Here is a 17,015-nt window from a genome sequence, read left to right as displayed (position 1 = left end):
TGAAGGCTTTGTTCCAGCACAGGGTGGAAAGCAGGCAATTCAAAAGCCCATCTAGTGCTGAAGAAGGACTCCAGTCTAATGTTGGACTGTTTCCCTGAGTTAACTTTTGGTATCTCAAATATTGTGATCTTTAAAAAATCTTCCATTCAAATGTTATTAATTTTGAAAATTTTGAACTAGCATGGAGAAATAGTCACCAAGTTCATTGTCATAGTCACAGTGGCTAATAGATTTACTAGATAAAGACATCAGTTCCTCCTCAGTCTTCATAATATTTTTCAAATTTCCACTTTTGATATGGCTTCACTGGGTCACAAGCAGCAACTTTCAGGGTCTTCTGAGAAAAATTTCCTTCTAAGCATAACAACTGGTGATAGTTTCCAAAAACAATGTGATTCACCTGGAGAGAAACAGGATCTGAGAATGAGCCACAGACTGAATTTGACAATTGTGATGTAAGAAAATGAAAACCAATAAAAAATTAGGTAATTACATTTTTGATTTTTCAGGAATTCTGCTGAACAAAATTAATAACATAAACACAGGTTTTAGGCAGTATTAAGTTTGTCTTTATCTCAAACTAAGTTCTCACATTCTCCAAGCTACAAGACTTTTAATTCTTCATGAGGCAAAAGATGAATTTTCTGATGATACGGCTGATAACTATATTATTTAAAGGAAATAATTCCAGATGGCATTTACTATATTTGATCGCTGGCTGCCTCACTGCTGGTAGTAAGAAAAAAATACACACCATTATAAAAAGTGTGTTAGTCAATTTCTTAAGTCTGTGACTTAGAATGCAAATTTGGAATAAAAAGTGCTAGAAATGATGTATTTTATTTATAAGCTTCCTATCATGATCTCTGAGAGTACATAATGCCTGATGTCCAGAAAGTCCAGACGTGATTAGAGAAAGTCATAGGTATTTCAGAGGTTCTATTATTGCTTAATATATATTGAATGTCCTAGAAATGGTCGATAACCTACTTAGAACTTGCTCATGGGTTTATAATTTTTTCACTTACCAATCCTCTCAATTACCCATAACTGTGACAAAGATCATTCTAATTTTATATATATATATATATATATATATATATATATATATATTTAATTATATATATATATATATATATGTTGTTTTGAAATGCTTTAAAAATTTATCAAACGGGGGTGACTTCATAATAATTTATTTTAGAGATGCTCTTACAAAAACAATGTCACCCTTGTAGGATTTTGGGAATATGATGCTTGAGTATGCTCAAGGTTTTGTAAAAGAGATAACATTGAGAAGATCATTCTGGATTATCTACAATGTTCTGCTTGTGGGTTGTAAAGAGGTAACTAAATAACTTGTCCCCAACAAAAGATACAATGTGGAAACCAGTATTGGAGGGGCATTCTATATCCAAATCCTAGACGCCACCTGTGAGACTTTTCCTTTTAGGTGGCCACAGTTCACAGCATTTGAGGAGGGCTGACCTAGAGGGCACCTATTAAATGCAGATTCAGAAATGTATAATTTTAATAGCTCACTGGTATCCGGGGTCAAACTCACTTTCACCCTTCCGCCTTCCATGAAGCTCTCAATGCCTAATGCTTTCTAAAAGAAGAGACATGTTCCTGTTATTCACAGTCTTATTCCCCATTTCTTTTGTTTTTTAAGACTTCTACATCTTGGGGGACCTAGGAGGTTTAGTATGAAAACTACCAAAATACTGAAAAAAGAAGAAAGATAATTGTCAAGATATTCATCTCCATGACATCTAGCATCGTGAAAAGGGGAACCCAAGGCAGAAGGCAGCTATGTAACATGTTACAAAGGCATAGGCACAAAGAAGGTAGGGGAACAGCTTTCTAATTTTTGCCAGCTTAATTAAATTACCTTATTTACAAATTGGCTTACCGTTAAGGAGACCAGTGTTGGGCCTATACAAAAATCAGCGAATAAAGGCCTAAGTTCTCAGTGGGCCCAATCCAGTTTATAAGTAAGGCCTATGTAATTTAAGGACTGTCAGCTCCTAAATATTTTCTCACTAGCCTAATATCTTTTCTGATAACAGATTCACTTCTGAAGATTAGAAATGTATTCTTTTTCTCATTCTCAATCTCAATCTTTCCCCCTCTGTCTCTCCCCCTCTCTCCCTCCCTCCCTCCCTCCCTCCCTCCCTCCCTCCCTCCCTCCCTCCCTCCCTCCCTATCTATTGATCTATCTATCTATATCTATCTATCTATCCATCTACCTATCTCTCTCTCTCTCTCTCTCTCTCTATTGCTCCTCTTTGGCACAGGGTTAAGAAAGCAGAAGGTAAGATGTAATTTAATCAATATGTGTTTACAGATTTTCTTAACACTATGCAACGTGAAATCAGCAGCTCACACACTGGTAATTCCTAATTTTTCTGAATAACTCAATAATAACCATCATCACTAAAAAGAAAAAAATATTGTCCAGAAGGAACTGAATTATAACAGGGATGATCTATAGAAAGAAAGATTGGAGGAGGTGTTGCTTAGGTCCTAATTTTGATCCTGAGCAGGAAGAAAAGTGTCATGAAGAGAACAGTCACTGGCTGTGACATCAAAAAGAATGGAGGCGCTCCAAAGAAAAAAGTGTGCTTACTTTGGGGTTCCTCCCTGAGCAAAATGATGGTCTTGCATACTCAATGCATTCAGTGGATTTGGTGGCTACCTGCTAGTGAGATAGCAGAAAATTTGAGAAGGCAGGCTTGAAATTATTCCTGCCACTCCAAGATCCTACACCAAAGCTTATGACTTTGTGTCCTATTAAAATATAATTGGGGAAAACAGAAGACTTTGACAGTGAATAAGATAGAGCACAGATGTTCTGGTAAATATTCACAAATGGACCTCTGGTAAAACATCCCCGATTTGTAGTGTGAAATAAAATTCATATTTATGGCAAGACAAGAAAAATTTAAATGTAAAAATTCTTCTCTGCCCTTTGGCCTCCCCTCTCCCCCATCTATGCATTGTGTCTCCGCATTATGCATTGACCAAACCTCCCCCATCAGCAGGAATACCTGCTCAACCATAAACAACAACATTCTTCTAGCATCAACAACTCCTTAAAAGAGAACAGTCCTTCCTGATCTTGTGAAGGGTCACATGACCCACCACGATGGCACTTAAATCTGGATTGTGTAAACTGTCAATAATTCGTTATTTAATGTGCAGCCCTGTGTCTCAAAAAACTTATATAAACTGTGTCTTGACTTCTAACAGGCAGAACAGTTCTCAGAGCTTTCTGAGATGCTCTTTCCGGGTTATAATCCTCAAATTTGGCACGAATAAAATTTTTCAATTCCTTCTTAGATCAACTGGTTAATTTTTCGTCAACAGTAGTATGGGTATAAATACTTGCATCACGGCTGGTTTCAAGTTACCAGTGTGACATTGCTGAACGTGAAGTTGGCAAGAGCTGCACACAGTCAGCTCCCCCAGGCTGGTTGGGAGCTGGCTCCAGCACCCGCTCAGAGCCTAGGCCTCTGGGAACCAGAGGGCATGAGAAAGTCTCTCTACGTGGAAAGGAGGCAGGATGCAGAACCAGGTTCACGCTAAGTGCAGGGCTTGTGGGAAGCACACTGCTTCTCACTTTTCCCATATACTGGCCCTATACACTTTCCTGGTAACCAGTGAGAACCAATTCTAGCCTATAAGCCTTTCTTTTGGCATTGTTAGTTGACTGAAGCAAATGACTTTTAGAAACAAAGATGACAATAGCAATATAACCAAAAGAACCCGGTGACTGTTCTATTTAAAATAACTGATTTGAAATAAATTTTGTGAAAAGAATAAAAAACGACTCGACAATTTATAGAAAATATCTATTTATCTCTCTGTATGAACTTTCACACTGTCTCTATTGTCCCAAACACATTTAAGGCTTCTGATTGAGAAAGCTGACAATGAGGGTTTTATGTCCCATTTAATTGAAAGTTGGATTTGTGGTAAGCAAGAGGTGCAAATATTTTCTTACCAGCTCTGGATGAAAGACGGATGTTGATTTATGCAGCCATTTTAGCCCTTTGTTTCTGTTATCACAAGGGTGCAGCCTCAGGGCTCCGTTATCAGGGAAGGGAGCTAAGCACCATTCTCCTTGTTTAATAAGTCTTAACCAGGTGTAATTAAATTGTTGAAGCTGTAAGTGAAATGAATAAGAAGGTGACTTCCAACGGCACACACAAGTAGCAGCTTTGTCGAACGTTTTTGTTAGCAATGCTTAAGAGTATAGGCACTCTAGTCCGATGTTTTGTGTTCAAATCCTGGTGTTGCCACTTTCAATTCTGATCATGTGGGCCATATTATTTACCCTGTCTAATCTCATTTTTATCATTTTTAAGTTGGATAGCTATAGTGTCTATCTCAAAACCTTGGGGTAATGACTCTCAAGTGTTGAGCACACAGTAAGGCCTCAATAAGTGTTGGTTGCAATAATAAAAAAGTATTTAGTACAATTAGTACGTATCTGCGAATGGATGTCATTTTAAGTGTTCTGAATGCCAGACTACCCTGGTGCTTGAAGTATTGGAACATTCAAACCACCACGTGATTTAGGCCCCTGGCCACTGGGGCTACAGGGAGATCCAAGTCACAGCCCTAACTTACTTTGATGGGAATTATTATGTTTCTTTTTTTTTAAGACTAGACAGTTGGACTCCTAGAGGCTTTGTTCTATTATAGGAAAGGTTAAAAATCTTTCTTTGCTGGTAGCATAAGGAATCACCAGTTTGCTACTGTGTCAGCATCCCCCAGTTCACAGGAACGGCTCTTGGAGATGTCCAGTTTTGGGGAGTCGCCACTGTATGTCTAAAATAAATACTCTTTCAGGTAATGGAACCATGTTTTTAATTTTTATAAATATTTCTCTCCAGTTTTCTTACAACCTAGTACTATCTGCCTGGTCAATATCCTCTAAATGTCTAGGTGTGTGGGAAATTTGTTGTTTTGCACCAATGTGAACATATTTGAAGAAAATAGACTGCTGGTAAAATCTATCTAAATACTTTTATCTAATGAATCATTTGTAATGTAACTGAGATTTAACTTAGATTATCAAGTATGTTATTGTGTTAGAACTCTCCATTCAAAGGGTAGTACCTGGACCAAAATTAGCATCTCCTGGGAGCTACTTAGAAACGCTGAATCTCAGTCCCCACTATGGACCTATTAAATCAGAATCTGCATTGTAACAAACTCCCCAGGTGATCTGAGCGCACATTAAATTTGAGAAGCACGAATATGTCATAATACAAGCATTTATGTGGCTACTAGGAGAAGCTAACTCTTACCTTGAAAAGGGACATTTCAACTGGTAGAAAAGTTAATAACTAAGGAGACATTTTAAGTAAGGTGATGGATAGGGCTTGATGGTTCAATCCTAGGGTTTTATTCCTTTTGAGCTTTCCTGGATGAATGCTACAGTCACTGGCTTAATATTAAGCCTCATTAATTCTGCTAAAAATAAGTTAACTGCCTCCATGTTCCTTTACTTTTATTACTCAAACCAACCAAAAGAAGCAGAAGCTAAAAATGAGTAACAAGACAGAAAAGAAGATGGGCGTTTGTGAAAAGCAAGGGCTCCATGATTCATACTTTTTGTCTCCTAGCATCCCTTCGAGAGACTTAGTGGTTATTGAAGACTTGGGTTTTCAGATAAAATACTGGTTAATCAGACACAGAGAGTCACTATAATGATGAGTCTTGAAGGATTGCATTAGTTAATATTTTACTTTCACATAATTTGGACTGCTTATGGTTTTGTTTTACAATTTACTACTTTATTTCCTCTTTGAATTGTTAATACGTGAAAATTACTTCTTTCAATTGATTTTTGACACTTTTCTCTTTCCTCTGTCTCCTCTTTCCTAATTAAGAACGAATTCCATTAGCTTCAAGTTTACAATCCATAGCTGAATTATAGCAGCTTTGAAGTAAGAGGTAGAGATGGGATGTGCTTGAAAATACAAGCAATACCTCTAAGTCAAAGCAAAGGAGTAAGTCTTGGCAAGCCTAGATTCTCATCACAAAAAATTTCTCTATCAAAGAATTACCTGCAATTTTAGGGGGTGAGTTCAACTCCTGAATGTATGTTCCTGTGAGTCCTATTTGGTACCCAAACTGATAACTGTCCCTGTAGAATGAGTTGGTAGGAAACATATGTGGGAGAGGAAGGTGCCATCACTCAGAGCTCATCTCCAGCCCTGCAGAGTCCTTGCTCTGTTCTCCCTGGCCCTACTCCCTCCCCTAAATATTGTGCTCTGAGTTTGTTGAAATTTTGCTTAGAGTTTTCCACCATGGATCATGAATTGTGCAATTTGTATTACTCCCTTAAGATGTAGGATAACGGGTGTGTGTGTGGGGGGGGGGTGGAATCAGAGAATAAAATTGCTCCCTTAGATTAATTATTTAAAAATATGTACCATCTTTATTTTCTTTATCATTTTTGTCTTTATATGTAATGAGCTACTTTTCTCATTTTTGTATTTATTACTATAGCAGTGAAAATTTGTGGAGCAGCAAATGTTAGATATTCTTTTACAGGCTTCATATGTGTTATTTAATTCCATCCTCACACCAGCTTTGGAGTAGGCACTGTTATCCCTGCCATTTACCTAAGGGTTAAGAAATTTGCAGTTGACACATTTTTTACAAGTGATGGAACCAGAACTGGGTCCCCGGTGGGTTGACTACAGTATCCACCTTTATTCCCTCAGTCACTGTCTTTTACATTTAGAAGTGGACCCTGTTGTCACCAACCCTATCATTACACAGAAATGTAGAAACTAATTATTGTTTCTGTAGGCGAAAATGAATTTCTCAAGTGAATGATGAATATGTCATACCCTGCACCTATCAACTACACCTGCACCTACTATCAACTGTACCTACCATGAGAGAAAAAACCCCAGCTCAGCGTACCTGGCTGCTCCCATCACAGTCTTCCAGAATGGCTGTGGTGTTTTTGATGGAAATGCATTTACCCAAGGCCTCATTAATAAGCTAGGAAGCAAAATATAAAACATACGTTAAGAAAAAATATTTTAAAGTAGAACAAGACATTCAGAAAACACAGAACATAAAACTATAATAGGGTTAAAAGATAGTTAATAGCATTACTTAGCACTATACAATTTTATTGGTTGCTATCTCTAACAGAGACGTAATGTAATCTTGCTAAAGTACAGCTTCAATCTGTCCATTTAGGCCTGTGATTCAGCCACAGAGCCAACAGAGGCTCTTAATTAACCCTTGCCTGGAATGCTGAATAGGAAAGGAGAAAAAGGTGGCATGAAAAGTAGTTATTTTCTTGTCTCAAGTTTGTCTGATGCATATATTAAAAGTCAATGCACATACTTGCAATTTAATCAAACCAGCGGTTATGGGCTCTGTTCCCTGGCTGACCCCTCCAAGCTATTTGACTGCTTAGGCACTGAATCATAGATAAATGGACTCCTTCAAAAACAGCAGATTCCAGCTGACTCCCGGTCAGAATCTTCCTAATGACTCAGGCAAGCTACAATTCATTACAGGGAAGTCACGCAAATTAATACAGAGCCAAGCTTAAAGGCACTTCCTGGCAGGCCCCCAGGTTTTTAATGGATTTCTAAGGTCCAGTATGGAGGCAGCTTTCTATAAGTCACCATTTAATGTGGAAAAATATTGATTCCCTTGCTCCCTTTGACATTCTGGGCAGGTCTAATGAGATGGTGGGTTAATAGCACAATTTGGACTTCTCAGATATCTAGAAGAGCTGTGTAGACCTAAGTGTCTACACTCAGGGAAGCCCCCTGTGCTGGGAAGTGGGGAGGTCTTTGTTGCCAGGGACACTATCTGTGTCCTTTCTGTTCCAGGGCGCCTAACAAAGAGCTCTAACCCTGGAGCGCCGCAGGACGCAGGCTATGTAGCTCACAGAGTTGCCAGACTTCACAACCCCGTCCTCAGTGGGTTGGTTCTCACTTTTACATGCATAACTTTTCTTGCAAGAAAGGTAAGGGGCATCTTTAGGGTCCAGAAAGTGCAGAAAAAAATGTAAAAACAAGACGGAAAATTGCAAATACTGGCAAGCAGGGGACCGATAGTGAGCATGGATAAGCCAGAGTTGGAATTGAGGTCTTCCACACATGATGGAAAGCTAAAAAGTTAGACCCTCAGTGGAATGGTGTACTGGGAAAAAACAATTTACCCATTAGCACAGGGGGGACAAAGGGGAAGCTAGGTTCTCCCATGGGAATCTGAAACCTTACATCAACCTTCATTTTGGTTTGAGATGCACACTTACACCACTAGCATTGGCTAGGAAGACTGATAGAACCCTCAAAGCACAAAAATAAACATAAAAATCTACCAGTTTTGTTACTTCTGGGGTGACTGGCAAGCAAAACATTTCTAGAAGAATAGAATCGCCATCAGAAATCCTCAAAGGAAGCTCTATTCACAATTTAAATTGTGAATAGACAATGACAAATTTGGGAGGAGAGCAGTCAGAACCTACAGAGGAATCCACCACCATGAACTTCAGAGAAAGGGTTAATAAATAGAAGTGCACGGAGGTAGAATAATCCTGGAGCTGAAAGAAAGGAAAAGCTGTCCCAATTGCTCTCTGGATCTTAACAGAAATAAATATAAACTCCTGTACTTGTAGATTATGCAGAAAATATCTTATCTTCAAATGAATTTGGAAAACTCTGGCTTCAGTACAGTTGAACAGGTTGCCTTACTCCAGAACTTCTCAGAACCTTCGGTACTGAGTGCAGGTTAATGTTTAGCTCGTGGCTCTGAAAGGCAATGCGGTACGAGAGTTTGCCAAATACATTTGACCACGGAATCCTATTTCTGACTGCACAACTAATAACTTCGCTCAGAACAGTGTGTGGGAACCCCTGGTTTAATTGATTTCTTTGTATTTATTTCTCACAATCCCTTCTTCCAAGCACTGAAAGGCTTAGAAAGAGAGAAAACTTTTCTATCCCTTGCCTCCTCTCTCCCACTTCATATGAAGATCTGTTTCCCTTCCCTTCTTTTGGAAATTACTGGAGAAACTGCTTTCCTTCATATAGGAATGGTCTATGAAGTGCTAAGGAACTGTTATTCTTTATCTCATTATGAATAGTTTTGAAAACTGGTTTTTTACTTTTCGTTTTTTAAAAATTATATCCATGCTTTTATTGTAAACCATGTCAATCTTTTTTTTTAAATTAAGAAGTACACAAATTTTAAATTATCCATTTTGAATTATTTCGTTTCCAATTTAGGAGGTGGGAGTTCCCTATGGTTTATCTCAGAATTGGTAAACACTAGGCTAGAAGCTGTTTGCTGAGTTTTATCCAATATGAATACGAATTATTGGTGAGGTTCTTTTACTTTATTATTTTCAAATATTTTTGGTTCAGTGAGAAAAGATTTGTTCTTATTTTTAAAAAGTCAAACTTTCCTAAGTGTGTAGGTTGAAAGAAGGGAAAATATGGAGCAAGTAAAAAAAAAAGCTGTGGATTTTATTTTCTTGGAACTTTACACGATTATCTATCCAAAATAATGGTCTAGTTAATCTTACTCTGAATTGCCTGGAGAAAGGTGTTTTGTTTTGTTTTTTTAAATAGTAATAATACTCCCTACTGGTTGCTTCAGAAGGGAGCAAATGTCATTTTATTAAAATTTGTCTAAGGAAGGCAGCAAATAGGGAGGAAAATAGAAAGAATTTGTTAAAATCATTTAAAAAATATTTTCCGCATTTTGTTGTATTAAAGCTCAGGCATGAGCAGAAGGCTGTTTCATTAGGAGAGCTCTTCAAAAATTTCGTGGGAACTATTATACAAGCTGGCTTCAAAGAGGAGCAAAAGATAGTTTTTTAGTTCCCTCTGGTGGTTAAAGTTTAGTAATGCTCTTGCTGAGATTCTGTGTTGTTAGGACAGGAAAAAATTACTACGGTGAGAATTTCTTTTTATTTTATCCTGCTCAGGAAATAGAGTCTTAAACATGTAAATTTATTTTACAAGCATATTATTTGAACAGTGTATAAACCCAGGTTATTCTTCCTAATGAGTTATCTAAGATAAAATATCAGGTTGAACCATCTGAAGTAGCAACTATTGCATTTTGACCTACAAAGGTGACAATTATGTCATACACAAACAGGTTGCATATACTTATTTGTCAGTTGAATTTTATAAAGGCGGAACAAATTCTCAGACTGGTTTCCTCTCTTTCTCACTTTTCTGGGATCTCCTTTATATCATCAAGGGGAATGGCCTTACTAAGCGTCCTTGTCATCAGGAGATTTCCTAAGCAGAGAAAGGCTGGGTTTGTACAATCCACTTTCTAGGGAGAACTGAAAAAATATGACCTAAAAAGAGATTAAAAATTTGCATTACTGGAGAAGACCTCTAGGTCAAGGCTTGACTAACCATCTCTAAACCCAGTCTATGGTAAGTGTTCTCATATCTTGTCATCCTCTTCAAATTAAGCCTCACTCCTAGAATGGTTTTGAAATGGCTTTTTTGTTTGTTTTCTTTCTTTGTTTTTTTAGAGTTTCTCTCTTTCCTTGACTTTTTCTTAGCTTTGTACTCTATCCAACCTATCAAGTTTGGCTTCTTTCCTTTTGGTATGTTATCTTGTGCCCTGGAATTTTCCCTGCTATTGTATGACAATTTCTGTTATTTTCAATCCCTCTTTGAAATCTCTAAAATTCTAATTAAATCACGTCATCCCATTGCTTAACCCTACTCAGCAACTTCCAATTACATTCTGAAGAAATAAAGAGAGAGAGAGAGACAGAGACAGAGAGAAAATCCTTACTCTGCCTGCAAGGACCTGTGTGATGCATCTCCTTCCTCTCTCTTCACCTTCATCTGGTGCCATCCTTCCCTCCTTCACACCCTGATAACAACATCCATCTTCTTTCCAGTTCTTGAAATCCTCAAACTTTCACCCATCTTAGAGTCTTTGCACAAAGGGCATCCTCTGCCCACGGATCTCTTCTTTACAGCTTGGCCAGCGCTTGGTCTTTCAGGCCTGGCCTTCAGTGTCTCCACAGAGTTGACTACTCTAAGAATAATTCATGACTTGTGGCCAGTTCCCTAAATAAAAGCTATTATATTTATTTACAGTTTACTTGCTTATTTGTTTATTATCTTTCTATCCTACCCAACTTTAAGCTCCACAGAGAAGGGATCAAGTCTACTTCATTCATCACCCTACAATCCAGTTCTGAAATACTGCCTGGTTTCTTGACACTCGGTACATGTTCGCTGAATGAATCAATGAACATGGCCGCCTGGAAACCTTCCTCAAGTTTACCCAATGTATGTAGTCCTCAACCACGCTTGGTCTCCTCTGCACTCATATTTGGTGTTTATTTATAACGTAATAATTCATTCTTCCCCATGCATTTTCAAAAGGGTTTTTGCATTGTCTTTTTACGAAGTCAGATTTTAAATGGCTGCTTGAACTTACCACACCACTTGCCCTCACTATGGGAGCCTTCAAGTCTGGAAAAACATTCTCCAAGAACCACTTGAAGCTTTTGCATTTTAGTTTCTTTCGAAGTTCCCGTTGCTGGGTGAGGTTTCCGACGTCTAACCCTTGGTCTATGAGGTGATCCCCGTGGCCGTAGAAGAGCTCCCTGTATTCATCGAGCCAGACCTCAGCCACCCTCACCAAGTTCCGCTCCACTGTCTTCATCCGGTCTTTGGGGAAGGAATATGGATTGTCATTTCGGAATATGTGGCCCACTCGGGAACAGGGAATGATCTCAATTTCGCCACCACACATCCACACCTGGAACAATTCGATGACACGCACCCATTATCCAGTGATTGTCCACAAATCATGGGCAATTAATGACAAGAAGCCACCTGGCAACTTTTCCCCCCTGTTGAAGTACTGCTCTTCACTTCTGAACTCCTTTTCAACAGAAAATTAAACTCAACAGGTTTATTTAGTTTTGTATATTGCTGTGGACCGTTTTAGGATTATTAAAATATATATTTTCTCTTTTCCTATCCTGTGTAAATCTCGTTTTTTTTTCTAAAAAAATCCTAACAGAATCCCAATGTATGAAATATGTAACATGAGTTCCTGCTTTAGTCAGATCAAGGAAAGGAATATCTATTTCCATTTTTTTCAATGTCCCCTTCTCACATCTTGGAATGATCTGTATGACTTGTGGACACAACTGAAGACAATTCTTCCTGATCAAGAGCTCAAAGTAATACCCCTGTTCCTATATACACCCCACTCCATAGGAAAGCAGGTGCTTTGGATGCTCTCCACTATGGCTGCTGCCACCATTTTCTCAGATATGAATCAATGGTTATATAAATATCCAGAGTTATCTGAGACGTCCTAAGATGCTGTACTGTCGCCTGTTGGTGGCCTTCCCTAGTGGCTTTTTATTCTTCTGTCACTTGTGCTCTCCAAGATGGCCCATTACTAAATAATTTCATTATTTCTAATATATTAGAAAAACCTATGAGAGTAGTTTTGTGTCAAGTGTGCATCCCACAGCATTTACACTGAATGGCAGACAGTTATTTCCCCCACATTCAGATGCAGAAACTATGTTGTGAAATATGAGGGAACTCCAATAAATTTCATGAGAGTTATTGATTCTTCCAAATTCAATCTGGAATATGAAGACGTTAATCCAGAGGCCCTAATAGTTCTGTGAAATTTCCTCCCAGAGGTAGTCACATATCTGATTGTATTAGTAAAATGAAACCGTTTAAAAATGATAAACTCTTAATTGTAAAGAGAATTTGAGAAACACTTGGTGATACCTTGAAAGAGAGCTCCATATTTTCTCCACCCCAAACATCGAGCCCAGGATCGTATGTTCCAAGTTCAAAAAAGTAATTTTTATCAATAGAAAATAATCCACCTGCCATGACGGGGCATCTACAAAAAGAAAAGTTGGTTTTTTAATCTTGCATGTCATGGGAGCTCAACTTTTAGAGTGGGTTCCCTACTAGAAGGCATTTTAGAATATTTACCAAGTATGGAGAGGTCTTGAAAGAAGTCACAAATAGCATCTAAGTGATAAATTCCCTGGTTTATGTGGCAGAACTTGATTAGCGTCAGCAAAGATGGGGCCTGGAACTAAGATTCTTACTTGTCCTTTATGCCCTGACACAAATTCTCCAGAGATGTTATCTTTAATAACAGTTATTTAGTGCTGTTTAGGGAAGACCCGACAGGCACTGTCGTAAGTGTTATATATGTATTAACTCAGGCCTCACAAAAATCCTGTATGTAACCCTAAGAAACTACAACCCAGAAAAGGTAACAAAGTTTCCTAAGGTCACAGACTGGTAGGCTGTACATCTGGGGTTCAAATTTGGGTGGTCTGGCTTGACTCTATGATTTCTCCCCCGCTATACTGCCTCAACTGTACACAAACTTTACTGACAGCTTGTTATGTGGCAAACACTTTTTAAAGCACTTTATATATAGTATTATCTGATTTAATTCTCAAAACAATCCAAGAGGCAGGTACTTCTGTTAGTCTTAAAGTAAAAATGAGGAAACAGAGACTCAAAGAGGTTCAGAAACTTTTTAAAAGTCACCACTAGTACCTAGTAGAGTTCAGATTTAAACCCAAAGGGTCTGACTCCAGAGCCTTCACTGCTGTTATTGGTCATGGGGAACAGAAACTACATTTGAGCCAGCAGTTAGACAAGGCAGTCATCACTTCCCATGGTGGTCACCACGGAGCCAGCTGAAAGCGGTTTGTGTGGAAAGCCTGCCTTGCTTTTAGGCTGTGCAGCAATCTCAAGGGTAAAGTAATTCCTCCTGCACACTTACCTCCCTTCCCCCACGATTTAAGTGCATATTCTATCTGTATCCCAAATGTCCTTTCCAGACTATCCAGAATGTATTCCCTTTCTAACATTATGTTGAATCACTACATTGACCCTCAAAATGGAAGTCTGAAAAAGGCAAAGAGGTTCTTTAGGTGTAAGATCAGAGCAAGATTATTAAATCCAGGAAGATCTGTGTTTGAATCCCAGTTTCTTCTTTTACAAGCTGTACATCCCCAGGAAAATTACTTAACTCTCTTAAGTCTCAATTTCCTTATCTCTAATGGGAAAACCACAACCTCTCTCCTAGGGTTATAGAGAGATTGCACAGTGCATAATAAATGGTCATACTCTTACTTCGCTTGCTAGGAGTATCAATTGTGAAAAGCATCACATCTGGCAGGACATGAGGCGTGTTTTTCTGAGGGATAAGTTCGGGAAAAGGATGCTGCAATGCACAGGCTGGGCTCGGGCTTTCTTTTGGGACTTGCTGGCTTATGTCTGCTCAAGTTCTCTCTCCAACAGGGAAAGCTTCAGGGTTCCCCCTGCTCTGCCTGAGGCTGGCTGAGTGCTCGTCCTGCAGGTCTAGACTTTGGGGGAAGTGTTAGGAAGCTCCCACCACTTTGGCTTCAGGTCTAAGCTGTGTTCTTCAATCCAGTTTCTCCAGCAATAAAGCCCCAATTATAATTCGCATCCAGCTTCTGTGTCTATTTCTCAATTTATTCACAGAATTTGGCACCCCCTCCCATAGAAAGTACAGGATTAGACTCAAAAAGAATTAGAATGATATCTCTATTACTATTATTTACTCTTAATTTTTACCCATGTTGACTTTCATATTATGTGTGTTTATATAGCATTTATGCAGCACATTTAAGTGGCTTATATTTCTTAGGTTGCAAATCCCAGAGAACAGGAGTAGTGTTTGTGAATTTCTCTGGTTCAGGGCTGAATAGGGTGCAATTGCCCACTGAAAAGGTGAGTTTTGGTTGGGGGAAACTAACTTCTCAGGAAAACTTTTTTTGCTTTTGGTCATTTATTGGCTAGAACTGTAATTCTTGGTGTTCTATAGACTGACAGCATATACTTGTTTTGTGGAATTGCTTCCTATGCCTTTATAAAAAAGATACATGACTCCTTCCTAATCTTAAGTTTCACACACTTACCTTATTATATCAGTTTCTTTAATTTTGTTTCTTGCAACAACATCTGGAGGAATTGTTCTCCAACCAAAGTTCATTGGCCACACAAAGATGCCTCTTTGAAAGTTGTCCACTGTCATGTAACTAGTTCAGGAAAAAAAACCAAAGTGCTACCTGAGATCATACACATACACTTAATCACCCCGACATCATGTCTTGTGCAAGTGCATGAAACAAGTGCTTATGCAGATGATTTTAGATCATCACAAACTTTTTAACAACGTTTCAATAAAATGTATGAGTATAATTTGCATCAGTGACTAACTGGCTGGATTGCTCACTTTTAACTTACACTTCTCTTTTAATAATGTTCTGGCCATTTTTGAGGAAAAAAAAACCCACTTAGGAATATATATGTGTATGTGTACATATATATATATGTATACATACAGATACCACAAAAAGAAAAACTAATCCTAAGGAAAATAAATATTTTGGGGTTCAGCTGAATAGAAAGAGGAAAGACCTGAACAATGAGTATTAGTATTTATTGGCATTAAGGGTTAAGAATTTGTGATGATCAAATAAACAATTGGATCGATCTGCTTTCATCTCAAGATATCTATCATGTATTTCCATTTATTTAAACAGATAAATTGTGTATTACTTAGATTTGCGAAAATGTACATATTAGGAGTATGACCAGTACTTTCTGCTGCTGGTGAAAACTCACTTAGAAGTATCTTGTGGAATATGACAATATTACCTCATATCCTTATCATTGATGACTTCAATTACTGGACAGGCTACTTTATTTCTACTTAAATAAACTCTTTCCAGAAGAGGTTCCAACCAACCAACGTTACATTCCACGTGAGAATCTAAGAATGTCAACACGTCACCTACAGAGCCAGAAAAAAACCAATTATTTGAAAATGCAATACACTGAATGTGTGTACATCACGTTCAAAGGTCCTGGGGATTAATCCAGAAATGTGGTTGTAAAGGCAGTAGTCTCTTCTTCTCACTGAATTTCTTCCTTGTCTCTCTAATTTCATTCCATAATGAAATGAAAGAAATTTTGTTTCTAGCAGTCCCTTGGGGCAAGCATTATTTATGTTTGGAAAAAATTGATAAGCCACTTAGAATGGGGAGCCAAGGCTCTGAAGGGAATATTTAGTATTAAAGTTAGTTGCTTTTGTCCCTTCTAAGGAGGGTGGGTCCCATTAACTCTGGGGTGGAAGACTGGGACTTCTGTTTTGCAGAAGACAAGGAAGAGTTTGAGATTCCAAGTTTGGCCTTAGGAATGATGAAGAGGAAAAATCGCTCCACATTATAGGAGTGAAAAGGAATTAAGGTGGGGGAACTAGTAAGACTAGGAGGTAGTTTTAAAAGGGTTACGGAGGGGGGAATGGGGAGTTGTTCAATGGGTATAGAGTTTTAGTTTCACGGGATGAAAAGAGTGCTGGAGATTGGGTGCCCAACAGTGTGGATGTACTTCACAGTGAACTGTACATTTGAAAAATTGTCTGTCCTTGTTGAGCACAGACCCCCACTTATACTTAGGTGACCAACTTAGGATATTGCTGCTAGCACCAATTAGTGCTAGAGCATCGTGCGTAGAGCTCCTTGATGCATGTGGACCTGCTGCCCATTTAATTTTACAGAATGATTTATAAGTGATGGTGAGCAAATCACGTGTCTTCCCTGCAGCAGAAATAAGTTGTAGAAATTTACAGAAAGACTGTTGCTCTTCAGGAGACCTGAGAGTTGGCCAGAAGTTAGATGTCACTTGTTGTTCACATACGAAAAGTTAGCCAGAGAGTTACAGTTTTGCCTTACTATTTTGTAGAAGACTCTTTCAGACTCTCGGAGAGCCTGATATTACTCTGAGACCAAATGTGGCTAACTCGACTTCTGTTTCTGCATGTCCTTGGATATCGGATCTCAACCTTGCCTGTGGCTTCTCTTCCCTCCTCTCTGAATCCTAAAGGGTAAGTCTTTAGGAAGCAGTAGCTGTCAAGGCCTGTCAGATTCTGGATTCAGAGTCTTA

At 38.5% G+C, this 17,015-nt stretch overlaps 1 protein-coding gene across 1 annotated transcript in view; it reads right to left on the bottom strand.

The window, feature by feature from the left end:
* Positions 1-259: 259 nt before the first annotated feature.
* The window catches only part of GALNT5 (polypeptide N-acetylgalactosaminyltransferase 5), a 36,499-nt gene continuing 19,743 nt past the window's right edge, over positions 260-17,015 (bottom strand). Inside the window, exons 4-10 of the mRNA XM_061200365.1 lie at positions 15,729-15,864; positions 14,987-15,106; positions 12,801-12,918; positions 11,476-11,799; positions 6,946-7,026; positions 4,004-4,165; positions 260-400 (exon numbers count right to left, since the gene is read on the bottom strand). Of these exons, the coding sequence (XP_061056348.1) occupies positions 260-400; positions 4,004-4,165; positions 6,946-7,026; positions 11,476-11,799; positions 12,801-12,918; positions 14,987-15,106; positions 15,729-15,864 (1,082 nt within the window). The remainder of the gene's footprint in view (positions 401-4,003; positions 4,166-6,945; positions 7,027-11,475; positions 11,800-12,800; positions 12,919-14,986; positions 15,107-15,728; positions 15,865-17,015) is intronic.

This window comes from Eubalaena glacialis, chromosome 1, assembly GCF_028564815.1.
Source record: "Eubalaena glacialis isolate mEubGla1 chromosome 1, mEubGla1.1.hap2.+ XY, whole genome shotgun sequence".
NCBI lineage: Eukaryota > Metazoa > Chordata > Mammalia > Artiodactyla > Balaenidae > Eubalaena > Eubalaena glacialis.
Note: the sequence above shows the minus strand (reverse complement) of the source record. Positions and strands in the feature narration are given on the sequence as shown.